Source organism: Prunus avium, chromosome 3 (genome assembly GCF_965620075.1).
Source record: "Prunus avium chromosome 3, drPruAviu1.hap1.1, whole genome shotgun sequence".
NCBI classification, from domain to species: Eukaryota; Viridiplantae; Streptophyta; class Magnoliopsida; order Rosales; family Rosaceae; genus Prunus; species Prunus avium.
The window spans coordinates 36124620-36150966 of NC_142286.1; the positions used below are offsets into that span (position 1 = coordinate 36124620).

The 26347-nt window shown below is 38.0% G+C and overlaps 5 protein-coding genes and 1 long non-coding RNA gene across 6 annotated transcripts; 3 read left to right on the forward strand and 3 right to left on the reverse strand.

Annotated features, from left to right (window-relative positions):
• Positions 1–85: 85 nt before the first annotated feature.
• On the reverse strand, positions 86–5815 carry PERK8 (Protein kinase superfamily protein). The gene is made up of 8 exons (XM_021961893.2): positions 3918–5815; positions 2802–3212; positions 2376–2462; positions 1784–1854; positions 1447–1523; positions 1184–1331; positions 771–932; positions 86–691 (listed from the first exon to the last, which is right to left on the reverse strand). Exons 1-8 carry the CDS (start codon positions 4951–4953, stop codon positions 350–352), a joined length of 2334 nt encoding a protein of 777 aa, XP_021817585.1. The 5' UTR covers positions 4954–5815; the 3' UTR covers positions 86–349.
• A 1671-nt stretch (positions 5816–7486) lies between these two features.
• On the forward strand, positions 7487–8885 carry LOC110759809 (uncharacterized). The gene is made up of 2 exons (XR_002527181.2): positions 7487–7641; positions 8391–8885. It is a non-coding gene; the product is annotated as an uncharacterized LOC110759809 (long non-coding RNA).
• An 89-nt stretch (positions 8886–8974) lies between these two features.
• On the reverse strand, positions 8975–11567 carry LOC110759775 (glucan endo-1,3-beta-D-glucosidase). Its single transcript, XM_021961905.2, has one exon. The coding sequence runs from the start codon at positions 11329–11331 to the stop codon at positions 9127–9129; it is 2205 nt and encodes a 734-aa protein (XP_021817597.2). The 5' UTR covers positions 11332–11567; the 3' UTR covers positions 8975–9126.
• A 1358-nt stretch (positions 11568–12925) lies between these two features.
• On the reverse strand, positions 12926–15137 carry LOC110759785 (glucan endo-1,3-beta-D-glucosidase-like). The gene has a single exon (XM_021961918.2). It carries the CDS (start codon positions 15135–15137, stop codon positions 13059–13061), a length of 2079 nt encoding a protein of 692 aa, XP_021817610.2. The 3' UTR covers positions 12926–13058.
• Positions 15138–16689: 1552 nt separating this feature from the next.
• LOC110759986 (vacuolar-processing enzyme-like) lies at positions 16690–18269 on the forward strand. The gene is made up of 6 exons (XM_088250687.1): positions 16690–16977; positions 17068–17296; positions 17538–17627; positions 17721–17916; positions 18061–18109; positions 18246–18269. The coding sequence occupies exons 1-6, from the start codon at positions 16690–16692 to the stop codon at positions 18267–18269; spliced, it is 876 nt and encodes a 291-aa protein (XP_088106813.1).
• Positions 18270–23530: 5261 nt separating this feature from the next.
• On the forward strand, positions 23531–26079 carry LOC110760054 (golgin family A protein). The gene is made up of 6 exons (XM_021962238.2): positions 23531–23999; positions 24328–24450; positions 24585–24773; positions 24898–24979; positions 25451–25515; positions 25635–26079. The coding sequence occupies exons 1-6, from the start codon at positions 23709–23711 to the stop codon at positions 25929–25931; spliced, it is 1047 nt and encodes a 348-aa protein (XP_021817930.1). The 5' UTR covers positions 23531–23708; the 3' UTR covers positions 25932–26079.
• Positions 26080–26347: the final 268 nt, after the last annotated feature.

Consider the following 26347-nt stretch of genomic DNA (forward strand, 5'->3'; position numbering starts at 1 on the left):
TGCCCCCTACAGTAGTAATAAACATTTTGAGTTTTTAAGAGTCAGATAGAGCCTCAGTGATGATGGCATTTGAAGAGAAGGAAAATTCATAAATATGAACGTATATATTATATATGAGAAAACAACAAATACAGATACATACAATATTGTATCAATGAATCTAGATTACAAAAGAATACAGAAATGTGCATCCTGACAACAAAATCATGTTAGCAGAGAATACAAAAATTATGGAAAATGATGATTTGGGTAAGATTTACAAGATTTGAGCAACATAGCCTGGTTCCAAGAGCACAATAAAGGGTCCCAAAAGTGAAGTGAAATTAATGGCCTGCACCCTTAACTTGTCTCAGTTGTTCCATAACCCAGATCTATCAATGGATATTACAGTACTTTGGTCTCTCTGGTCTCTGCTCCAGCTACTCTGAGTTTGGTCCCTGTGCTCTCTAGAGTCTCTACTTGTCCAGCTACTTCCGGTTTTGTCCCCGTGCTCTCTAGAGTCTCTACTTTTCCAGCTACTCTGAGTGTGATTAAAAAAACTTGTACTGTAGTCTTGACTACCAAATGCCATTCTCTGAAACATTCTAATTTGTGCAGATTGTTGTGCGGAATCAAAAATTTCACTTTGTCCAGGTTTCATTCCGTTACTGAGATCTGATAATTCATCTAAGGAGTCAAAAGCCCTTACCACCTAGCAAGGGAGAAAGTGTATTAGTTCACAGAAGTACAAACAAAATGTTGGAAAGGGTCATACCATATTTTGTAAATACCTGTCTCATCCGTGGCCTTTTTGCAGCTGAATGACGCACACAAGCTGAAGCCGCCTCAATCATTCGAAACATTTCATTCTCAACGTAATTCTTTTCCAGCCTTGAATCTGCCAACTCTTCAAAGTCTTCATTCTCAAGTGCTTGAGAAAGCAAAGGCCGAGCCTGGAGGAAAAGTTTAGCTGTTATAATCTAGGCATTGTAGACAACCATACAATTCTGGTCATACAAAATTAGTAAAAAACAGGTAAAAACCCACTTAAAACATGCCAATGGAAACTCAGTAATCTAAATTAGCATAATCATATGCATTACTGAGAATAGAATAGTCCCACAATGATTTGCACAAACACACATTTGAAAAAGAATAACTTCCACCACCTACAAGGAGATAACAACGATGTTTATGAATTTACCCATTCAACTAGGCTCTCATCACCCAACGGCTGAGAAGAATCCACGGGTTTGCGGCCTGTAATTAGCTCCAATAGCACAACACCATAAGAGTAAACATCAGACTTGTCCGTCAACTTTCCACTTGTTGCATATTCTGGAGCCATGTATCTGGAAAATCACACAATTCCATTCATCAGAAGAACATATAAAAGCAAATGATACCATGAATAGAAAGATTGAAGAAATGGGAAGGATCCTGATCCAAAGAAGTGAAGGTATCTACCCAAATGTTCCCATTACTCTTGTGGTTACATGCGTATTTGAATCCAATGATAGCTTTGCAAGCCCAAAATCTGCAACCTGTTAGTGAGAGAAAATTAATCTTTAGAAGATTAATTGCTGTCAAATGATTAACAATAACAGACAGCGAATATGTGGTCTGGCTGCCAGTTATTGTAAGAGGACTTTGTAGTCATTCCATGAATATATAAATATCAGACTCCAAAAAGGTTCTTATTTAAAAGATGGAGATGCATCTATGTGAGAAGCACTAAAGGCAATCACTATAACCGGATAGAAGCATTTTTCTTTTTTTCTTGAAAATTAAGGCTGTACAATACCTGAGCTTCAAAGTTGCTATCCAAAAGGATGTTTGATGACTTAATATCTCTGTGAATAATGCGGGGATGACCTAATAAACACATTAAAACAAAATATTAAGAGACGAGAGAGAGAATTAGATGCTAGAAGGCATGACGTTAAATACAACACTAAAGTAACAAACTTTGCATAACTTTGAAAACAGCCAACCTTTCTAATGTATAATAGTCATTTCATTTATATCATTTTTCTCTTGGGTTACCATATTGGAAATAAAAGCACAGACCACGATTAAATTCCAGAAATGAAGCTTGTTTGTTTTGGACATGTCAATTCTGTAAACAAATAATTCTTTCTCAATTGATAATGCTACTCAGGGGTTGAAGGCCTTGGAAACAAATATAAACTTTGACTGCTGCTGTTTCGCATAGGATAAATTACTGTTTGTACTTAGATGGAAACTATGACAAAGGAAAGGGTACTGTTCATTGAATTAACAAATAATAAAACAGTTTACATTTCTCACTGTGTGTCTGTATTCAAACAAACCAAGGTCTAGAAAAGTTGAATCCCAAATTGAGAGGTCCAGAAAAAAACAAAGAAGAAACTCACAATCTTCGTGTAAGTAAGCTATTCCACGAGCCGCACCAGCAGCAACCTTGACTCTGGTTGCCCAATCCAGAACCGGCATGCCCTCGCCTGCAGTTTTCAATAGAGGAAAGTTAGAAGAGGTACAAATTTTCACAAGAACATGCAGACGAGAATTATGCTTCAAATTTACCAATGCTCCAAATGTTGCAAGATAATTTATGCTTCACAATGACTGCATGTAGACATGAGAACTACATGCAGTGAATTTGAAATATAAATTACTAAGCAAGTCTATTGGCACCGGTTAACATAGCCACCTCTTAAAAGATTATTAGTTAATAAATCAATTACAATTACAGATATCGAACTGACAGGTACATCACACAAGCCCTACTTTGGTTCCCAAGCCTTTTAGATTTGTCTTTCTTTTAAAATCAGAAAGCTCACCATGAAGATGGTAATGTAGGGTATCGTTTGGAACGAAGTCATAGACAAGCAATCTTTGATGCTCAGATATACAGTAACCAACCAGGGAAACCAAATGGCGATGGTGTACACGACTAATAATTTCAACTTCAGCTTTAAACTCACGTTCCCCTTGTCCACCACCAATTTTTAGCTGTTTTACAGCAACTTCCCTTTCATCTTCCAGAACACCTTTGTATACGCAACCAAATCCACCTTCGCCCAAAAGATTCTTTGTCGAAAAACCATTTGTGGCTTGGAGTAGTTCTTCATATGTAAACCATGATCTTGAATTGTTTACTCCACCAGGATCTGATTGTGCATACATGAAATCACTACCAGAACCATTTCCTACAAGGCGAGGTGGAGAATGTGGCTTCAGAAATACTGAATCTGGAGAGCAGAAAAAAGATCCATTAGTTTGAACTAAATGACCTCATTTGCACATTCATCTACAGCTTGTTAGTTAATTCAGAAGCTTGACTTTAATAAGATTTATACAATGTTTTAGCCAGAGCATACAAATCGAGTTTTCCATTTAGTTTCATCTACTAATACTATAATTTAGAGAGGTAATTATCTATTTGGCCCTACTTATAGTAATTTAGGGACTGATTTTTAAGGTTCCCTATTACATTCAGTTTTTCTATAACATTAGGATAATTTAGGTACTTTATTATTTTGGGATTACCTATCTAAATAAGCTTTATTGTAATAAGCTTTTAGATTCTAGCATGTGATTAGTAGTGATTAAGATATCTATTTATGGTTACAGTAATTTTCCTTTTGTTCTAATGTTGTTCCTATTTACTAGTGTCAGACGCTTATTGTCCTCAACCAATAACCTATCAAACCTTATAGTCCTTGTATTCCTGGATGTTCAAATGTGATGCCCATTTTAAATGAAATCACAACTGGGAAAATATTAAAAGGCAAATAATTAGCATTTTACAGTGAATTAAACATTTATAATTCTTCCAATTCTCTTGGAACAGCTGCTACAATTCCTTGTCTGCGAAGCAAATTTGAATACTTAAAAGCGTCAACAAACCAACAAGAAAATGAAATAATTATTGTTGTGCATGTTCACTGTGTTACCTGAATTCTGGGATGAAGCGAGGGGGGAAGGCATGGTGTAACGAAGATTTGATCTAGTTCTTTTCTTGTGCTTCTTTGCAAACCAAACCGCCATAACAACAAGACTGAGCACCAGAAATCCAACTGCAATTCCAATTGCCACAGCTCCTCCCGTGTTTAACCCGCTTGTATTTCTAGATGTGGTATTTGCCGTTACATTGGCATTAGTAGTTGACCTTGCAGTTGGCTTCTGTGGTAAGGGAGTTGGACTTGATGAATTACTAGGTGGAGCTGGAGAACTAAGAGGAGGAGAAGAAGATGAAGGGACTGAAGGAGGTGGTGAATGCAAAGTGGGTTCAGGGGGGGAGTTATCAGCTGGTGGAGGAGCAGATTTAGAACCAGATGGAGGAGGTGTACCAGTGGGGGATGGAGGGGATTTTTCTGGTGCTTTTCCCTGTGGTGGTGGTGGTGAAGAATTGGCCGAACGTGGTGGTGGTGGTGAAGAATTGGCCGAAGGTGGCGGTACATCAGCTGGAGGAGGTGGAGAATCTGAGGTGGACGTAGGTGGAGGTGAGGCTTCTGCTGGAGGTGGTGGGGAAGATTGGGGAGGAGGGGAACCTCTTGATGGAGGCGGTGGGGACGCATTTGGTGGGGGTGCAGATGCAGCAGGAGGAGGGGAAGCTGGTGGCGAAGGTGGTGATGATGCGGGTGGTGATGGTGGGGGTGATGCCACCGGAGGCGATGGGGGTGGAGCAGTTGGAGATGATGGGGGTGGAGACTTGGGAGGGGATGGGGGTGGAGCCTGAGGAGGCGAAGGCGGTGGTGAAGTTGGTGGCGGTGTTGATGGTGGTGGTGATGATTTTGGAGGGGGAACAGCTGGTGTTGCTGGAGGAGGAGACTGAGGACGAGGGGATGAAGCGTCAGAAGGGGTTGCAGTGGTAGTAGTTGACGAATTTGATGGGGCAGGGGAAGCAGGTGGGGGTGGTGAGGTACCAGATGAAGTTGGTGGGACCGCAGAAGGGGAAGAATTTGGAGAAGGTGATGTTGTTGAAGACATCTTTGTATGAAATGAATGCTAAATTCTCTACTTTTTTTTGGCTTTATTATATCAATTCAACTACCAAACTAGCCAAAATCAGTGACAGGAAAAGTCACTCTCACTGAAAATCAAACATCAGCTAACATTACATAACAAAATACAATCGCCAAATGTCTTCCCCACAGCAACAACTAACTATAAACGACCGTTTCTCTGAAAACTGAAAATGCCAGAAATCCCCAATTCAAAAGGACCAGGCAAAACCAATGCTTTCTATTCTAACTCCTTTACTGGCCCCCAAAACTCAGGAAAGTTCAGATGAACCCAAAATTCACAAAAACTAAGCACGACCCAGTTCACAAAACCCTTGAAAGAACAACATTAACACCCAAAAACCCAAAAATTGAGCAAATATCAGATCAACCAAACCCACCATGCGCAAGCTTCAAACTTTAAAACCCAGATTTACTACTACAAGTAAAAGCTGATAACTTTATTGGGCAAATGCAGCAACCCAGATCTCCAAACTGTGCATAGAGAAAACCAAGAAGCTAAAAAACTGGCGCAATTCATACCTCTCCCTCCAGGAAACGGAAATGGGGTTTGCTGTTTGGGAGAGTTGAGTTCTCACAGGATGGAATCTTCGAATGCCAACAGTGTTTTCCCGAGAAAGCAATTTTCCTGGAAAATGGTTAAGACTCTAAAAAGGTGTAGCCCACAAAACACGCTAGTAAACGTGGGGGCGACTTCTGAAGAGTGACTCCACATGCAGAGCGGCAGTGGCAGCCAAAAACAATCGTTGTAAAATTACTCCTACCATTGCGCATGATCACAAATTTTATGCTTAAGCTTACCAAGGGACGCCGTTCTTAGCTGTTTTCTTCCTGTTTTATTTGTCTCTTTTAATGTAATGTTACTAGTGTTTTTTTTCTTCTTCTAATTGAGTTTTATTTGTTTTATAATTTTTTTTTTCTTTTTGAATGGTATAAATTAGAAAAGTATAATCAACCCAATAGAAAGAAGATAAAATGCCAAGCTAAACTCTTTTTGCTTTTTCTATTGAAAGTGACGATAATACTAAACTTACACACACTATACACATGCTAGAACTCGAATTGAAGACCTTAGTTGCAAAAATAATTACTCTAAACTACTACACTAGTGGATCATTTGCGCAAAGCTAAACTCTTTGGCTCTACCAAGCAATGTACAAATGTGAGGGTTCATTTTTATTGTCTTATCCAATTAGTCACTTTTTAATAACCCAATTATATTTTGAAAAGGAAGGAAAAAAAAAACTTTTCAAGCTATAACCTTTCGTTTTTTTTTTTTCTTCTGGATTTTGTAAAATAAAAATTTTAATAAAAATAATGGGCTGTCCGTAGTAATTTTGCATCAATGGAGGTGAATAAAAAAACCTTTTTTCTCATTAAAAAAGGAATAAATAAAAGACGAGTCAAAAGAATGAGGCCGCGTAATCCAATAGTCAGCGCTTAAGGTTGTAATAGAAGAGGTGATTTTATGAAATAAATTGTGAGATCTCATTCTCACTGCCAAGTTGCCAACACAGTCTCCCAACTGCCATGTTGTCCCAATGTGCGCATGTTGATGAAACGGCAATAAACAATTCTTAAAACACACAGCCTTTTAACTTGTTTAATTTGTTTGGGGGAGGAGGGTGAGGAGGGGCTTTGTCTTTTGGGTCGTTTTATAAGGTGGTTTAAAACCATGCTCGTAATCTTGAAATCTTCAACTCCAAGGCTTTTGATGAGGGAGGAGGTTGGTTGGTTGGTTGACCTAATGATGGAAGATGGCATGCATTCTTCTCATGGTGACAAGCTAACTGAAATTGATAAATAGCACCTTCTTCTCTTTGATTTTTATATATGTTGGTGTGCAACTCAATTTAGCTTTTGCTTGTCTTTTAGCAACACTATAAATAGCGATGACACTTAATGATTATGATTCTGATAACAATAATTAATATAGTAAAGTGGTGAGATGATAGTGAAAATCTATATATATATATGTTATGACTAACATAGTTGATATTAATGAATGCGATATGGTGCGGTACTGGTTGTGAGTAAAAATGATGGTGGATTTAAAAACAATAATATTTTAAGATGAGATCTCTAGGTTTGAAAGAAGATGAGACCCTTTCTAATAAGTTACCCAAATAGAACTCTAGCAATATGAATTTTTATTTATAAAAACGAGTTTGTTTATCTATTTTTTTTTTTTTTTGGTTTGAACCATGAGGTGGTCCTGGATGGATCCCAACTATGGGTGGCACCTTTAAGCCTTAACCACAACCCAGACTAATCCCCACTCACACCGGATCGGCCCGTAAGGGGTAAAGTGTCGGCCAAAGTGGTGACTCCGTACGAAAGCAAGGATCGAACCCCTTATCTATTTATTTTTTACCCATGCTTTAAATATATATTTTTTTAAATAAAGAGGAAAATTCTTGTGGGGCTATGAATAAATGGGCTTTATAATATTTAATAATGCCAAAAGGCTCCAACCATTTTGTAACCCAATTGTCGTTTGGGCCATCCCATCTTACAAAATCCGGATCCAGACCCGAAAATCAAACAGAAAGCACTCCCATAGTCAGAAACCGCGTACCTAAAAGCGTGCACTTCGAATTTCTCCGTCCTCCTCTCTCGAACCCGAGCTTACTCTCTCCGCTCCGGTTCAGAGGTACACGCTTCTTCATCCTCGGTCTTCCCATACTGAAAATTTACTAATCGCGACCTCATTTTTCGTAATCTTCTTTCGAATTCGATATACTGTTCCTATTTCCTTTGGTTGAATGTTAAATTTGTCTTTTGCCGCGTTTTGTCTGCTTGGTTACTGATAAAATGCCGCAAAGAAAACGAACCCAAATTTTTCTTAGTTCCAATATGAAGTAATGAAGTCCAGCAAAGTATGTGTAGCGAAATTTGATTCTAGTAGTGGTTGCTAGTTGAATTGTAAATAGAAATCCATGTCTCACTATCCAGAAATTTTCCAATTTCTGTTTTGTATTGTGTCTTTGTATATGAGTTTATGTGGAAACTTTTTTCTATAAACTCAACTACAACTCTGGCTTCAAGAATTATATGTCCATTTTTTCGTTCTTGGAAAGATTTTTAAACGCTAAATGCTGAATTCATAAGTTTCGTTTCCATGAATATGCCCATGCTTTTTTTTTTTTCCTTTCTAATGGATTGTCCAGTGGATGGTGAGGAGGGAGCAGGCAGGGAAGCAAATGTTAAGCCCCTGCAATCTGTATTGGCAATGATACAATCTATAGTTTCCAAACATTAGTATTTAGATTAGTGAGCTAAAGTAGGAAGAGGTCCGGTTTGCACCATATACTATTTTAGAATATGAATACTTCTTCCTCTTACGCATTTTCACCTCTCTTCCCCCTCTGTTTTATAACAAAAAAATACTATATTATGTAGGAACCACCAACAGCAATCAAAATGTGTCGATACCAAGATTGGGAAGATGACCTACCAGATAGTGAAGTTCATGATGAATATCCTGGCAGAGATGCAGTGACTGCTTTTATACGCCAAATTGAACTACAAATGAATGAAATTAGGGGATTTTTGGACAACATGAAAGCTGATAGTTCCAAAAAGCCAAACAAATTTTGGTCCGGATTCTTGTCAGGCGTCTGTTTCACCATACTGCTCAACTATGTGATCAAGTACGTAACTAGTAACTAGTAACTAGTAACTAGTTAGGGTTGATTTTGTATAGCAATTTGACATCCCAGACCTTATTCAGGTTCAGTGCACTTCTAATGGCGTTTGTGTTCATTTCTATTCATGTTGTGAAGAAAGAAACTCCTGTGGTTGTGGATGTTTTGACTTGTACAATTTATTTGGCTGCTTTATGGCACCTATCTCCCCTTTAATGAAATTGTGAAGCATGCCATATTAGTTTTGTTATGTGAAGCACATATTTCTTGCCATGGAAAGGTAGCATAGTGGTAGACTTATTCATAAAAGCCATCTAAAGTGTGACATATTTCATCATCGACAGGAAAGAAATAGATATAAAGCTCACAAGAAGTTGGAAGAACAAATGAAAGTCAAAGAAAACACGATAGTAAATCACAAGGTATTTAGAACTGCTCACTGTTTGCAACAAAGAATAAAATCACAATCACAAATCATAACGCAACCAAACTCAGTGATAGTGCCTAAACCAGCATACGTTCCCTCCAGCCTCAAATTCCTTTCCTTCCTCACCTCTGCTGTGGATCCACCACAACAAATTTGTAAGTGAGTTACCATCATCGTAACCGTTCAAGTTCCTTATCTTCTGCAAAGCACCTTCTTTGTTGTAAATCCCTTCCAAGGAATAAACAAACCCTTTCCATCCTTCTCCAACTCCCTCCCTACTCAGAGCTGGTAAGGTCCACTTCACAAGATCCCTAACAAAGCCAACATCAGAGAACAAGACCTCACTGATTGGCAATAGTGGTAGCAACTGAATTCCAAGCCTGCATTCTCTCCACTCTGGAGGAGCAAACCAAAGACCACTGTCCCTCTTGGTAGCCCACAGAACTCCAACCAACCTATTTTCCCTTGTGAAATCTTCCCCATACATGCTATCTCCCTCTCTTACGTGCCACCACGTTTGAGCCGCCTGAATTTCCAATGCTGCAAGCATTGATCCTGTGGCCACAAGATGAGTGTCTCCATAGGCTAACCCCATCAATGCAGCTGAATAATAAGCATTCACTGCCTCACTCGTGCTCTCTTGATTCCGCCCGTCTGCAAATTCAGTTAGCCCACCTGCCCACGAGTGTAATTTGTACAAATCAAAGCACCTCAGACGAGGATAATGTGAATTTGATCGCCTACCAATGGTCAGAAAATCGGCCGCAAGAGAATAAGCTTGAGGCCTGTACTTCCTTCCCCATGCAGGGTCAATCTTTGCAAGCACCGAAATGGCATAAAGAAAGTACCCCAGATGATAGTGGTGATCATTATAAATTCCAAAACCAAAATCTGCACCAGAATCAGTTGCTCCTTGTTTAGTAACAATTCCACCCCATTTGCGATCATACAAGAAACCATTTCCACTGAAACTTCCATCCAGCCATGGCTCAATTGTATCCTTCAAATATTTCCTAATTGCCGGAATCACATCAAGATAAGCCACCTCCTCAGCAATCAAAGCTAACCTTGCCGCTCGGGCAATCAATTTTCCATAAAAATAAGAAGATGCAGTTGTTATTGGGGTTGAATTCAGAGCTTCAACATCTTTCCGAAGTGCAGAAATAATTTCAGCATATGAATCTTCTTTAATACCTCTGGTTGAATGCCAAGTGACTGAAACAGGGTCTTGTTTCAAAACCCATGAATCACCAACAACGCCAACAAGATCACCATCAATGCTTTTGAACTTAAAATCCTCCAAAATAGTAACATCACAATCGTCACCAGAAAGCAGCTGAAGATGGAGAGGATGAGCCAGCATAAGCAAATCACCCCATCCTTTCTTTTCCCATTTATATTCCAAAGAAAATGGCTTCGTGAACACAGCTTCACCCGAAACCGGGTAACACGAGCTGAACTGGTCGAGGGTTGACTCGTATTGTGGATCAGAATCCGGCAATATTGCAATCCGAATAATCCCAGAAAACCCACCAGAAGTGATCAATGACAGGCTGCTGCTAGTCAAATCAATTGGGGATGATGTGTAGATAAGCCATGTTTGATTGTTGTTGAGCTTGATGGTGTATTTGGTGCGTGAGCTATTGGAAGAACAAGAGAGAACTGCATGAATGGTCGAGATTGAAAGCTCAGTGCGGCTAGAAACAGAGCAGGTGACAAAGGGGCTTCCCCGGACTAGAAAGAAGCGGAGATTGGAGGAGGGAAAGTCCAGAGTGACACTGAGATCATTGAATGAAGAGATTTTATGCGTCTCTTGGGAATTGGAGTGTTGTGAGGCAGAGATGGTGAGATCAGCTATGAAAATTTGGTACAGAAAAGCAGAGTTGAAGAAGCGAGATGGGTAAGAGATGGTGAGAGAGGAGGAGGAGGATTTGATTTGGTAGGGGTGAAAATACTCAGGTTGGTCGCCATTTTTGAGTGCAAAGTTTTGGAAGAAAGAGTTTGTGGGGAGAGGGGTTGTGAGGAGGTTAGGGGAGAAGAAATGGGAAGGGTCAGGGAGGACTGTGGATTGGGTTTGAGGGAAGAGGAAAGGGGTGGCGGTTGGTGGCTTGAGGGCTGGCTGTGGTGGCGGTGGCATGATTTTGGGTACTTCAGGAGATGGTGGCGATGGAAATGAAGGTGAAGATGGAGGTGGTTTATAGGGCTTGGGAGGTTTTTTGAAACTCTTGGTGATTAAGATTTTGACTTTTCTTTTAATTTTTTTCAACATTGGATTTGGTGTGAGAACGAGTCGAATTAATGCAACAGAAGGCTGAATGAATGACTCTGAAATAATAATAAATAAATAAAATAAAATAAAATAAAAATATTGATTTTTGATGAGTCGGTGGGAAATGGGTGGAGCCAAGAGGGAAAGTAGGAGGAAATGGTGGGAGGATTTTAGCTGTTAGTTACCAAACTAGGAGGAGGAGGAGGAGGAAGAAGAAGAAGAAGTTTTGTATATATCTTAGAAATTTGGAACCCCACAAAACCCAATTTCTGGGTTTAAGAGGATTGCAAGATATCCAAAAAAGTACTTAAATTTGAAGGAAGGGATAAAAATACCAAGGTGGGTTTTCAGAATGCTTGAGAGCCAAGCAAAAGAAATGTAACCCAAAAGAACAAGAAAACTGTGAATATTTCTTATCTTAGTCATTTGTGCTCATGACTTGTTTGGCCTGAAAATGAAAGCTAAGGTGAAAAACACAGAATTAGATTCTAGATAATGAAATGGAAATGTGTGATTGATGACTTGATTAAAGAAACAAAAATGAGAAAAATGAATCAATCATGGACCTCAGTTTTTGAATATGAAACATTATTATTCTTCTTTACAATGGCATTTTCGTTCAATTCTTTTCATGCTGTGAAAAACACACTGCTGGTACTGGTTGTTTTAACTTAAAGATAATGCTTCCTTGTGAGCACATGTCTCTTCTGTGAACAGAAAACTAAGCAAAACATTGTAGCTTGCTATTTGGAATGCATCTTTCTTGGCATGAAAAGGAATTGCCAAGCGATATAGATGTTAATGTTTTTGGGTAAGTGAGTGGTAGACATTGTTTATAAATAAGCTGGAAATGAATCTTGAATGTCACATTTCAGAGAAGCACAAGAACAATGACAGAGAGAAACCAGCAAACAAACACACAATTCACTTGGAAGAACAAATAGAAGCCAACAATATGTGGTGCATTCCGAAAGAAGCTCAACCAGCGAACGGCACGCAATTAACTTAGAAAAGCAAATAAAAGTGAACAGAATATAGCTTAGACAAAGAAGCTGAACTAAAAAACAGAAGTCATCCAAAATGGCATAGAAAGGATTAACCAACAAAACATAACTCTGTCTAAGCCCCCATTCTAAGTCCACAGCCCTCTCATTTTCCCTCACCTCTACTGTGAATCCACCATAAAAGATTAGTGAGAGAATTCCCATCATCAAAACCCTTCAACTTCCTGATCTTCTTCAATGCATTTTCTTTGTTGGAAATCCCTTCCAAGGCATAAGCAAACCCTTTCCATTTCTCACTATGTAGAGCAGGTGATGTCCATTTCACAAGTTGTTTGACGCAAGTTGTTTGACATAGCCAACATCAGAGAACAAGACCTCAGTGATTGGCAATATGGGCAGGACCTGAATTCCAAGCCTACACTCTCTCCAGTCTGGAGGAGCAAACCAAAGTCCACTTTCCCTCTTGTTAGCCCATAAAACTCCCACCACTCGATTATTCCTTGTGAAATCTCCCTCATAAAGTTTACCTCCCTCTTTCACATGCCACCAAACTTTAGCTGCATGAATTTCAAAACTGAAATTGAGGAATGGAAAACACAAATCGGAGTATAGTTCTAATTGATTAAATTTTGTCACATACATAAGAATTTGTTAATTTGCATGCTACCAACTACAAAAAAAAAATGAAGGAAAAAAACACAACCTAAAGACTAATCAAAGATCCTACTGTGAACCTAAGTTCCTACTATGAATCCACCACAGGAGATTAGTGAGAGAGTTTCCATCATCAAAACCCTTCAAGCTCTTAATCTTCTCCAAAGCACCATCCTTATCATAAATCCCTTGCAAGGCATAGACAAAACCCTTCCATCCTTCCTCAACTCCTTCTCTACTCAGAGATGGCAATGCCCATTCCACAATTTCCTTAGCAAAGCCATCATCAGAGAACAAGATCTCAGTGATTGGGGATAGGGGCAGCAATTGAATTCCAAGCCTCATTTCTTTTGCCTCTGGAGGAGCAAACCAAAGTCCACTGTCTCTCTTGTTTGCCCATAAAATTCCCATAATCCTATTTTCCTTTGTGAACGCTTCGTCGTAAAGTGTATCTCCTTCTCTTACATGCCACCACATTTGAGCTGCTTGAATTTCCAAAGCTGTAAGCATTGATCCACTGTCAAAAAGATTGGTGTCTCCATAGGCTAGGCCCATTAATGCAGCTGAATAGTAAGCATTCACTGCCTCACTTGTGCTCTCTTGGTTCCTTCCGTCCCCAAATTCAGCCAGTCCTCCAGCCCAAGAGTGTAGTGTGTACATATCAAAGCATCTCAACTTCGGATAGTTTGAATTCGATTGGTTGCCCAAGTTGATGAAATCTGCTGCAAGAGAGTAAGCTTGAGGCTTGTACTTGATCCCCCATGCAGGATCAATCTTTGCAAGCACTGAAATACCATACACAAAATATCCTATATGGTAATGGTGATCATTATAAACTCCAAACCCGAAATCTGCACCCCGATCAGTTGATCCTTGTTTGGTGACAAGTCCACCCCATTTAGGATCATACAGAAAACCATTCCCACTAAAAGTACCATCCAACCATGGCTCAATTGCGTCCATCAAGTATTTCTTGATTGCTGGAACCACATCATGGCAATCCACCTCCTCAGCAATCAAAGCCAACCTTGCTGCTCTGGCAACCAATTTCCCATAAAAATATGACGATGCAGTTGTTATTGGCGTCGAACTGAGAACCTTCACATCGTGACGAAGCGCAGAAACAATTTCAGGGTACAAGCCTTGTTTGACACCTTCGATTGAGTGCCAAGTGACTGAAACATTATGTGATCTCAACTCCCACGAATCACCAACAACACCAACCAAATCACCATCAATGCTTTTGTACTTGAAATCATCCAAAACAGTAGCATTAGACAGAAGCTGAAGATGGAGAGGATGAGCTAGCATAAGCAAATCTCCCCGTCCATACTTTTCCCATTTATATTCCAAAGTGAATGACTTTGTGAACACAGCTTCACCAGAAACGGGGTAAGCAGAACTAAACCGATCAAGGATTGACTCGCATTTTGGATCAGAACCCGGCACCAATGCAATCCGAATAATCCCAGAATAGCGATCAAAAGTTAAGGTTGATGGGCTGCTTCTAGTCAAAGTACTTGGGGATGAGGTGTATAGAACCCATGTTTGATTGTTGTTAAGTTGGACGGTGAACTTGGTGTTTGAGTTGCTCGAATAGGATTTGAGGATTGCGTGAATGGTTGAGACAGAAACTGCAGTGGGGCTAGACACATTGCAGGTGACATAGGGGCTTCCTCGAGCGAGGAAGAAGCGGAGGTTGGACGAGGGAAAGTCCAAGGTGACACTAAGATCAGTGAAGCCAGAGATTACACGGTGGCTGCTATTTGCTGCATCTATGTTGGCGCTGGTTTGGGAGGCAGAGATGGTGAGGTCAGGGGCAAAGGTTTGGGAGATGAAAGCAGAGGTGGAGGAGAGAGATGGGTAGGAGAGAGATAGAGAGGAGGATGAGGAGTTGATGCTGTACGGGTGGAAGTATTCGGGTTTGTTGCCATTGTTGAGAACAAAGTTCTGGAAAAAAGAATTAGTAGGGAGAGGGGTTGAGAGGAGGTTTGGAGAGAAGAAGCTTGACGGTTCAGGGAGGATTGTGGATTGGGTTGGAGGGAATTGGAATGGGGATGATGATGAGGTGGTCTGTGGAATTAGCGAGAAAACTGACATGCAAATGATGAGAGCAAAAGAGAAACCATAAGTGATGTTGTTTGCCATTGAGCCTTGTGGTGGTAAATTCTCTCTTCAATTAGCCACATATTTATAAGTTTTCTTCAAGATTTTCCTAGTTCTTCATGAATTCTTTTTTGGGTTTCTTTAGAAAATTGATAAGACCAAACAAACAAAGAAAAAGAAACAAGATAGAGAAAATTCAAGAGCGTGATAAGACCAAACAAACAAGAAAAACTTCAGGATTTGCGGATGCTGTAGCCTTTAATATGTTTGCACGAGTTTCTTTTTTTGTTTCTTTATCAATTACAACAACTTTCCTTTTTCTTTTTATCCGAATGTAACTAGGAATTTTTTTTCCTATTTTCTGTACATCTTATATATTCTTATTGTTTGACATTCCCAGAAAAAAATATACAGCCTTAGATATCTTACTAATTATGATTCAAATCGAGTAATATCCTTGTCTCAACGGGAATTCTTAAATTGACCTTTTCCATATTAGAAATGAAATGTACATCCCCAAGTGTTACATCTTTCTATGGAAGCAAAAACATATTTACATTCATGAGAAATAAAATTGAGAACAAGAAATCTGAAAATTCCAATGTGTTGCGGTATATTTGGAATGTGGTGCTAAGAAAATAATTTCAGACACAGGCAAATATATCAACAACCTAACTTCCATCATTCCAATAAATAATTATCACTGCATTAATTGAATGGAAAAAATTTGATCCGGATTTATGCTCGATTTTATTCATTCGTAGCTATTAATACCATAGACTCCAAAACCATTCATGCCAAGCAATTTGTGCACAAGTAATCCCCTCTTTTAAGTGATCCAGGATTATTTTGGATAATCCTTGTTAAGATGACCTAACCCAAAACTTAATGGCTATTATACCATTTTAAAATAGGAAAATACTTGCCTCCTTCCCTGGAAGTAGGAACTCCTACTTTCTTGCCAATCACAATTTGACGATGTGTGTAGAGATTTTTCATTTTGTGTTTTTGATGAATTATTTTCGTATATGTGTCAAGCTGTGATTTACAGGAAGTAGGAGTGCCTCCTTTCTTGAAAGGAGAGAAGCAGTGTCCTTTAAAATATCCAACCCGAAACTTAAATTTTTAGATAATTAGCTCAAAATACGTACGTGTGCGTGTGCCCATATATTTTTCTTATAAGATATTTAACCAGATCAATGTAGGACTATTGATCAACAAGTTAAACCTTTAAGTATCTAGATGTTAAAAAATTCAACATTGGTCCAGTTTTTAATTTGTTTTTAATCACTGTGATCAGTTTTTGTGTGAGGTTGGTAAATGAAAAATTGTTACCTTAGTCTCGGATGTACAGTTACCTTCCTTGACGTGTTTGTGTTTTTTATTTTGCTTTTTTCTGTTGTTACAATAAATAAATAAATAAATAAAAAAAGAGTAAAAATGCAAGCACACAACAATGTATCACTAGATGACACAATTAAGAGAAGTCGAACCTAAGCCACTCGTGAATACTAAAGCGCTGAAAGCCAACCCAAACAAACGCACGCTATCGTTAATACGCCGCAAACTTTAATATATATATTATACCAGTAATATGAATATATACACACACATAAAAAATTCCGGAGTCCTAAAAAATCCAGGCCTGTGCGGTGGCACTGCTTGCACACCCTCAGGGCCGCCCCTAGGTTGTGGAGTATTACCATCCCTTGCTTTGCTAAGTTTGAGTAATGGAATTAGCTTGTGCCTCCCTGAAAATGGAAAAGAAATTGATTTCAGTGCTCATGGTGAAAATGCCTCTCCAAGTACCACTAAGGATAAGGGGAAAAGATGGGCAATTCTAATGGCTAGGTCAAATGGCTACTACAACTATAAGCATCAGGTTTAAATTTGTGCAAATTTCATCATATAGTATTAGTATCAATGATTATGCTATGTTACTAATAGTGCATTTGATTAATTTTCCATGCAGGCTGATATATGCCATGCATACCAGATACTGAAGAATGGTAGACTGAAAGATGAGAACATCATTGTTTGCATGTATGACAATATTGCACACAACCCAGAAAACCCTAGACGAGGTGTCATCATAACAAGCCAAAGGGCCATGACTGGAGGTAGTGGCAAGGTTCTGAAATGTGGTCCAAATGACCATGTTTTCATCTGTTATGCAGATCATGGTTCTGCAGGATTACTTGGTTAGTAGCTTTTAATTAACTTTTAAATATTTAGTTAATGAAATTAAATTGTATGTAATAGGGATTTTTTTTGGAGTTACATTTGTAAAAACAAAGGAATAAGCGAGCGCATGATCTAATCAAGGAAGAACCAACTTTTGTTTTCTGTGGAAGTTATTCTTAATTGATAGAAGATGGAACAGGGTAACATTTCTGTGAAATTAGATATTGCATTTACATGTGAGTGGTATTTTGTATTCAGGGATGCCTAGTGAGGATCATGCTGTTTCTGCTAAAGATCTTATGCTTGTGCTAAAGAAGAAGCATCTTTCTAAAGGTTTCAAAAGCATGGTAAGATCAATATCCATTTCAATAGCAATTGATAAGGATCTAGCCTTGCTAGAGTTTACTATCAATCTTTGCTGAGTTTTAGTACTTCTAAGGCTTTTATGCATCGAAGCTTGCGAGTCTGGGAGCATATTTGAGGGCCTCCTTCCAAATAAAATAAATATTTATGTTACTACCACAGCAAAAGCAGAAGAGAGTAGTTATGGAACATATTGTCCAGGTGAACCTGAATTTCCTGAGGAGTATGATACCTGTTTGGGAGACTTGTATGGTATTTCCTGGTTGGAGGATTGGTAGTGCAATGGTTTCCTTTATTAAGATGCTGTTATACAGAGTACATTACTTTATCAGTTTCCAATATATTTTGAATCGAAGGCTCGTACTAATTACTTTGTTGTTTCGATGAATTTGGAACATATTGTGACATTTGCAAGCAGTGTTAGCAATGATTTGCGCAAAGAAACTTTGGAGAAGCAATTTGAAAGGGTAAAATATTGAAAACTTCTCACAGTTATAGATATTTATGGAGCTTTCATTACAATAGATGAAATATTTTGAAAATGCTTGTCAGATGCAGATCATAAAGTATATGTATAATATGGCCATCTTGACTAAATTACAGGTTCGAAGAAGAACAAATGAGTAAGTTTACTTATTGTGCTATGCAGGCTAATATCTGTCATGCATATATCTGAAGAAAGGTGGATTGAAAGATGAAAACATAATTGTGTTCATGTATGATGATATCGCGTTCGACAAGCGACATCCTAGACCTGGTGTGATCATCAACAAGCCAAATGGAACTGATGTTTATAACGGAGTTCCCAAAGTCTAATTTTCCTAATCTGATATCAGTTTCTAGCTGGTTTGTTAGTTTAACATTAGTTTAACTGTGATGCTAAATCTAGTTGTGCAGGATTATACAGGGGAAGATGGAAGGACATACGCGCGAGCAATTGCCAACATTTGCAATGCCGGGGTCACCATAGAGGAAATGGCTGCAGTGTCTGATCAAACATGTTCTCAGAAACCCCATGTCTAGTTCTTCATTGTTGATCAAACCAAGTAAATAAATAGTCATGAACATGACTTTTAGGCTGCTCTAAAGGGTAAAGTTTGTGGTACATGTATATATGAAAATAGAAACAAAGAAGAAAGGATCCTTCAAAAATGGTGATGCTCACTTAGAGAAGAAGAATCTCTGTATTGATTTCAGTACAATAGAGAGAATCTAAGCTTATCAGAGTTACTTAGTGCCTAAGCTACACAACAGGGATATTGGAAGATTAGGTAAGTTATTGGACTTATATCAAAGAAAGTAAACTTGGAGATGTATTTGACTCATTCTAAACTTCGATATAAAGGTGGCTTTACATCTCCAAATTCACGACTGAAAATGCTATAAGTGGCTAAAATTCTTTAAACAAAAATAATCAGAAAAATAGAAAATGTAAGAAATTTAAATCCAATATATATTTTTTATTATTTTGTTTTGGTTTTTGGGTTCTTTACAAGGCAAGGTAGAAAGCCCAATGTAGATCACCAAGTGTACATATTTTCATCGGAGCAAAAACATATTTACCTCCCAAGAGAAATGGAACTGAGCATATAAAAAGTGGTTTTATATCCCCAAGTTTTCATCTCACGGCTGAAAATGCTCTAAGTGGCTAAAATTAATGGGAAATTGGCGGCTTTGCCCCCGGCGCAACTAATTTATTCAATAATATTCCCATTTTGAAATCAAATCACAAATACCCCCTATAAAAACTCCCTATTGACATTCTATTGCCCATCCTTCACTTAGTTTTTGTTTTCTTCTCATTCGTTGCTCTTCCTCTTCCTCTTCTCTCTAGTCTCTTCCTCTTCCTCTTCTTCAAACCTCACAGAAAATCCACCTCCACGAATCTCACATAACTCCATATCCTCTTAGTTATATCTTCCATCTCCTATCTTTTCTTGTTTTCTCTCTCTCGTTCTTGCCCACGATGACGGCAACTGTCACCTCCTTAGAAACCCTAACCCACATCAGCGATGGCAACCTCACCCTTTCTCTTTCGGCCGCCCTTCTCCACCTCCATCTCTCACTCTCTGTCACCTCTTTCGATTGCCGTTCTTCCCCTCCGATTCAACAAATTTCTCAATTTCTCTCAGCTTTCCTGAAATCCATGGCATCTCAGGTACTTAGCTTTTCTGCTTTACTTTCATACCCATATGTTATTTGGGTTTTCTTCTGCTTGTTTCAATTTCATATATGGGTTGGAATTTTTTGTGCTTAATGTCACTTCAAGTCCCTCCAAGTCAAATTTGAGTGAGATTGTACATAAATTTGTTGAAACATAATTGTGCGTTTAATTTAAAATTTTATCTCTCTTTTTTTAAATTAATATTTTCAGCTTGTGTAGAGAATGTTATTTAAGTAGGATTATACAAAAACTTGTTGAACCAAAATTTTGGGATTGTGCAACAAATATTTCTCTATTTGTCGTAAGGAATATTATGCTTGAAGCTTGAAGCTTGTCCAGGCTAAAATGATTTTGAAGTTTTTCTTTTGCTGATTGAATTTATTACTGAGTTTAGGTTTTTATTCTGACAAAAAAACAATTGAAGAAACACAATTATTTGGTTCAATGGTCTCTTGGTTTTATAGGAGTTGTGTGATCTAATATAAAGGAACATTCGGGCCACTAGAAAGTGTTCTGCATCTTCAAGAATCTGTTATGATCTGAATTTGTTTTGTTATGTTTTGGGATGTAATTTTTGAATGAACTACATAAACTGATATAATGAACTACTAAGTGAGCTCTCTACATCCATAATATTGAATTAGCAATGGTGAGCTTAAGTAGAAGCAAACGCTTGATATCCAGTAAGATAATAATCTAAGTTAAATTGTGCTTGATGTCCACCACTTACTTTAATTACGCTCCTCTACAATGTAGAACACATTTTGCAAAGTTAGATTGTGCTTGTAGAGGAATTGGATAATGGATAATGGGTTCACCAATTACAAGACTGCTTTGTTCATTCCAGAGTCCACTCTGGAATTGCTCTCCAATTCTTATAACCTTCCTTGTTTCTCTTTCTAAAATTATGTTTCATTGTTGTAGGTTGTTGCAGGCAGATGCCATAAACCATATCAGTTATAAGGTGAGAAAAAAGAGCTCTTTGATGACCGGGAAGAGTGTACAGAGGCATTGTAGTATGACAGCCATCATCATTCAGTGTTTTAGATTTAGGCTTACCTAAGAGTTATTGCTAGGCTTATTGCCTTAACCTTTGGTTGTTGTTGGTGTTAGTGCTCATGAGTTTGCTATCTTTTTAAGAAGGCCATGGAAAATGCACCTTACAAAATTTGTTGATGAAATTGTTGTTGCACAACAAAGAGGACCTGGAATTTTTTTGTTTTGCCATCTCTTTTACAGGGTTCATTTGTAGGGTTCTTTTTTTTTTTTCATGACGATTGGACCTAAATATTTTGCTTCTGGAAAAAATACATCTACTTATATTATACATTGAAGAGAGAACATTATATACATTGTGTTTTGCCCAGCATTTCCCACATAAGATGGACTATTACAGTTTTTGTATTGCTACTGTATAGCCTCATATTGCTTTAGTATTGCTACTATATAGCCTCCTATTGGGTTCTTATTGTCACTGTATTAATTGGTTTTTGCTATTTTTTGCATTAATTGGTTTGCGAGTCCTCCTATTTGCACAATACATAGGCGATACAAGCCATATATGGGGGCAATACCTACGCAATATAAGCCATATACAGGGGCAATACAAAGGCAATACAAGCCATAAGAGTTTATATTCATTTTTCCTCAAAAAATGACACAAGCTATAAATTGGCAATAAACATACAATACAATGACAATAAAAGGCAATAAATGGTTATACACAAACAATAAACAAGCAATATATAGACAATATACAAGCAATATACACGTAATATACACTGAATGTATATAACGTGTTTTCTCAAAAAAGGATGTGACGTCCTTGATGAAATCACATTCTTACACCCATAATATCCCAATTTCCCTACTATGGAAGCAATGTTACCTCATTACATCTTAAGATATACATAAGAAAGTGGCAAAAAATAAAAAATTTACATCTCCTCTTAGTCGGGAATTTTAACACAATTTATATCTATCATTAAAATTCTAGGACATGTCCTCTTAGACCCGAATTTAAGCTGAAAGTTAGCAATTTCCTCCCCAAAAGAACATCGCCATTTGAAACAAGACAATCTTCCATCTGTATAAAATGGATAAAAAATGCATATTAGAAGTAAATCATTCAATCACAATGGAAACAAAAACATAACATTCAATCACAATTGAAACCAATTTCAAAATAGAAACCAATATCAAAATTCATATAGATTGTTGGCTTTTCTAAATGACCCAATTCTTCATATGGCAAGCTTTCACAAGACAGTACCATTGCAAAATTAAAGTTCACATTCATGCACACAATTTCATACTACTCAATTGCAATCTAAAAGTAATTATAAACATGGGTGCAGTGAATGTGTGTCCTCGCAGGCGAATAAAAATACAAATCAGGAAATCATCAATAGTGCATTTGGCATTGTTCAAACAATTAAAGAAGCACAATCTCAGAGAAGAAGAAGACCAAGACAATGGAACTAGATAAATGCAAAGAGTTGTCAACAAACCTTCAAGTTTTCCAAGAACCCTTTTCACGACACCAACACAACCTTGGCATGATACCAACCTTGAGGATTGTATAGACTGCACCAAAAACAGATCTAGGATTGAATTATGAAAAAAATAGAGAAAACAAAGATCCAACATATGCCAACTTTACACTATCAAACGTATGTTAAAATATTGGCATTCTCATAAAACTTACAAACTCTCCAATCACTTTCAAAAGAAGTAAAGGATGAGAATCTTGCATTTGTTGGTGGTGCTACTGGTTTCAAATTATGATGTTGGTTTCTTACGGTTAAAACCCACATTACTGTTATTTCAGAGAGCATCTATGAGTTTTATATGTATTCTTACAGGTTGCTCAGAAAAGCCAGAAGTCCTAATTTGATATATCACCTAAGCGATTTCACAGACAAATCACAATCACAAAAGAGTGAATACACCACTTTCAAGGAGGTCTGCATGTCCAAATCTCAATCACAAAACAGTATATGCATGATTTCAGAGACAAATCTAAAGTACAAAACAATGTATCCAAGTCCAAGAGCTTGACAACCACAAGAAATAGTTGGTAAATTTCATTCAATCGCAGAAACAGCAAACAAACCACAACAAAAACCCATTAATGTCTCATTCAAAATAGTAAAAGTAATCACCCAATAATCTCAATCAATAACAGGAACCCAAAAAAAAAAAAAAAAAAAAAACCAATATTAGAACTCACCACAGTGAAGATCGAAGATGAAGGTGTCGTGGCTTCGTGGTGGAAGTCGACGACGGAGGTCGAGAGTCACGATTGTGGCTCCGTTATGGAGGGCGACGACGGAGGTGTCAAGTCACACCTTGGCTAGGGTTCGGTTCCAAATTTGGGGTTCAACCTTGAGGTTCAAATTAGCTCCTAGTTTGAAGATATAACTAAGAGGAGATTGAGTTAAGCGAGATTTTATGGTGGAGGTGGATTCCTGTGAGGTTTGGCAGAAGGAAGAAGAGGATGAAGAAGAGACTAGATAGAAGAGGAAGAAGAAGAGCAACAACTGAGAACAAAAAAAACCTAAGTGAAGGATGGGCAATAAGTTGTCAATAGAGAGTTTTTATAGGGGATATTTGTGATTAGATTTCAAAATGGGGATAATATTGAATAAATTAGCTGCGCCGGGGGCAAAGCCGCCAATTTCCCAAAATTAATTAAACAAAAAAAGTCTTGAAAAAATAGAAAATGTAAGAAAGCCGAATGGGCCTCAAGTTCGTCCAACCCGCTTCGTTTCCTGAAACCGCAAAACTGCAATTCGGAGAGAGAGAGAGACCCAATTGGCGAATTGCTCCCAACCCGCGTCGTTTCCGGTTTTAATTCGGAAACCGCAACACTGCGATTCAGAGAGTGAGAGAGAGAAGAGATGGCTGGATTGCTAGCGTGGGCAGCAGACGTAGTAGGAGGTGGTGGCGGGCAAGGTAACGAAGAAGACGGTTCCAATTCGATCCCGCTTATATTCACTCCGGAGCAGCAAAGGTATGCCCTAGACTTGGATCACAAAGCAACTTCTCTCAGCCGTTCGATCCAAGATCTACGGCTCAGACTCCCTCCCTCTGACATCTCCCAACGCCTCCCTGATCTCCATGCCCACTCCGTCGCTTCTAATGCCGCTCTTGCTCTCCAATTGAATGCCCATTCCACTACCCGCGAACAGGTTCGGTTTTTAGTTCTTGAATTTATGTGGCTTTTTTCTTATCCGGGTCCTTGTTTTTGATTGTGGTTCTTGTGCAATTGGATATTTTGATTCGAATTGGACGTTTTTATATATGGGTCTTTTGTTTTGATCGTAATTCTTATGTACAACTCTGAATTGTTGCATATTTAATTCAAATGTTGGAACTATTTTTAAATTATCTGTGTATGTGATTGTTTATTGTTGCCTACGAAACTTTCTAGTTTAAGCTTCATGTACTCAGAAGGAGGAGATATGCTGATGTGTTTATTTTTGTTTCTAAAAAGTTTCCATTTATACTTGTGGACAGGCCCAGTTGAGAGAGGTGACATTGCAGGAAGAGAATGTTGCATATGAAAGGGCTATTTCAAATTGTGAAACTAAAATAAAGGAGAAAATTCAAGAAGCAGATTTACTTAGAAGGAAGTTAATGGTGAGAAGTTTCTTCACATTTAATCTTATACATGTATTGTAGTCTTCTATATGATGACATTAAGGATATTGTTTTTGGTTAATGGAAAATCCACACTTAAATTATTTCTGAAATTTGATGATTATTGTTATCAGGAAATGGAGGAGACTGAGAGGGATTTAAGAGTTAAGCTTGAAAATGCACAAACTGCATTGGATGTGAGTCGTTCTGGCGAATCACGTGACTCCATTGGCGACTCAAAGATGACAATCGAAACTGAACTTGACATTGAAGCCTCAAAGAAAGCTATACTTGACAAGTTAGAGGAGAGGAAGAAAGAGTTGGTCCGTTGCACCTTTCCTTTTTATCTCACTGTTCTTTCATGCCTTCTCCATTTTTAATGTATGGGTGTGTGTGGTTTTGAAATTTTTTCATCTTGATTGCTGAAAAAATGTTTTATTCTCATAGAGTTCAATGGAAGAAGTAGTAAAACATTTAGAGGGGAGATGGGCAGAAATTCAAGATAATGCACTCAGTCACCCTTCTCCAGGTAATCTTACTTCATCAAAATTATTTATTTGGTATATTCTGTGTGCTTGCTCATCGAATGCATTTATACTTCAGTTTACAATAGCAATGCAGTTTGTTTTATATTAGACATCTTATTGGTCTTGGGGTTTCAACCAAAGAAGGTTTGTATGGAATTAAAAACATTAAATTTTGACAAAGAAAAGGGAAGGGGGTCCTCAAATCATGTCCCAGATGAGGAAGAATTTTTTGGTCAAATCTAGAGTTCTTTACGTCTTGTTTTGGTCGGGTACAAAGAGTCAAACCTAGGTGCTTGTACGGCATGGCTAGTATCACAGGGGATCTTGCCTTGTGGCAGCTCAGTGGTGCATATAGTGCAGCATGTGGCTATTGGATAAACTCATAAACTGTTTGCAATGTTAGTTGACATGCCATGTATGCATATTATAGCTAGTAGTAAGACTAATTTGTAAGCAATTTTTTTTTTGTGCAGTTCAAAGAGAGAAGATTTTGGATAAACAACTTCACAGTTTAATTGAGCAGCTAGCAGCAAAACAGGTCTTTCTGTAACTTTTCATTAATATTTGAATTTCCTGATTTATCTAATGGATTTAGAATTATTCTCTGTTGAGCATATTTGGGAGAAAATTTCTTCATTGTTTCTCTTATATTTATAGGCACAAGCAGAAGGCCTGGTGAATGAAATTCATTTGAAAGAGACGGAGCTAGAAAGAGTGAATGGTTTGTGGAGAAAGCTTGAAAGCAGCAACATGGAGATGAATACTGCTAGAAACCGGTTTGGACGAAGCACATCTTTTAAAGGATCTGCTTCCTCGGATTATATTCTTGATGCTCATCATAGATATGCCGATGGCCGAACAGAGAGTCAGCAAAGGCTCATGCTGCTCAGGTCGGGTTTTGTGCTTTACATTTTAGCTTTGCACATCTTGGTCTTCATCAAGATCTCATTTTGACGAGTGTTATCAATCTTTCCGAATTCTTTCTGTATGCCAAACAACCTGATGAGTCTTGTATTGTAAAAGGCGTTGTCAATTTGGTTGTATGATATATTCTTTGTTTCAGATATTGAAAGTATATAATGAAATTACTCATTTACAATGATATTGTTAAGGCTATCAATCAAGATCCCATATTCAGACAATGATTTCACATATACACTTTCTCTACAGGTGAGAAATTTTCAGCTTACTAAAATCCTCATCTGAATTATTTTCAATATTTGCAATGCAAGTCTCAATATTTGTTTAGCCGTCAGAGCAGGTGGTGCAATTGAGAAGATTCATATACAGCGAAACTAGACTGGAATGAACAACGAAATTTCTGTCGTCTTCAATTGGTTCATATTCTTTCCTAATTAGGCACTAAATAA

Excerpts from the sequence above, each read along its gene's own strand:
- PERK8 (XM_021961893.2), bottom strand. The coding sequence starts at position 4,953 with ATGTCTTCAACAACATCACCTTCTCCAAATTCTTCCCCTTCTGCGGTC. Across the intron at positions 1,855-2,375 it reads AGCTTACTTACACGAAGATT|GTCATCCCCGCATTATTCAC; the intron begins GTGAGTTTCTTC and ends TGTGTTTATTAG. Across the intron at positions 1,524-1,783 it reads ATAGCAACTTTGAAGCTCAG|GTTGCAGATTTTGGGCTTGC; the intron begins GTATTGTACAGC and ends TCTCACTAACAG.
- LOC110759775 (XM_021961905.2), bottom strand. The coding sequence starts at position 11,331 with ATGTTGAAAAAAATTAAAAGAAAAGTCAAAATCTTAATCACCAAGAGT.
- LOC110759785 (XM_021961918.2), bottom strand. The coding sequence starts at position 15,137 with ATGGCAAACAACATCACTTATGGTTTCTCTTTTGCTCTCATCATTTGC.
- LOC110759986 (XM_088250687.1), top strand. The coding sequence starts at position 16,690 with ATGAATATATACACACACATAAAAAATTCCGGAGTCCTAAAAAATCCA. Across the intron at positions 16,978-17,067 it reads ACTACAACTATAAGCATCAG|GCTGATATATGCCATGCATA; the intron begins GTTTAAATTTGT and ends TTTTCCATGCAG. Across the intron at positions 17,917-18,060 it reads ATTTCCTGGTTGGAGGATTG|TGTTAGCAATGATTTGCGCA; the intron begins GTAGTGCAATGG and ends ATTTGCAAGCAG.
- LOC110760054 (XM_021962238.2), top strand. The coding sequence starts at position 23,709 with ATGGCTGGATTGCTAGCGTGGGCAGCAGACGTAGTAGGAGGTGGTGGC. Across the intron at positions 24,774-24,897 it reads AGGAGAGGAAGAAAGAGTTG|AGTTCAATGGAAGAAGTAGT; the intron begins GTCCGTTGCACC and ends TTATTCTCATAG. Across the intron at positions 25,516-25,634 it reads AGCAGCTAGCAGCAAAACAG|GCACAAGCAGAAGGCCTGGT; the intron begins GTCTTTCTGTAA and ends TTATATTTATAG.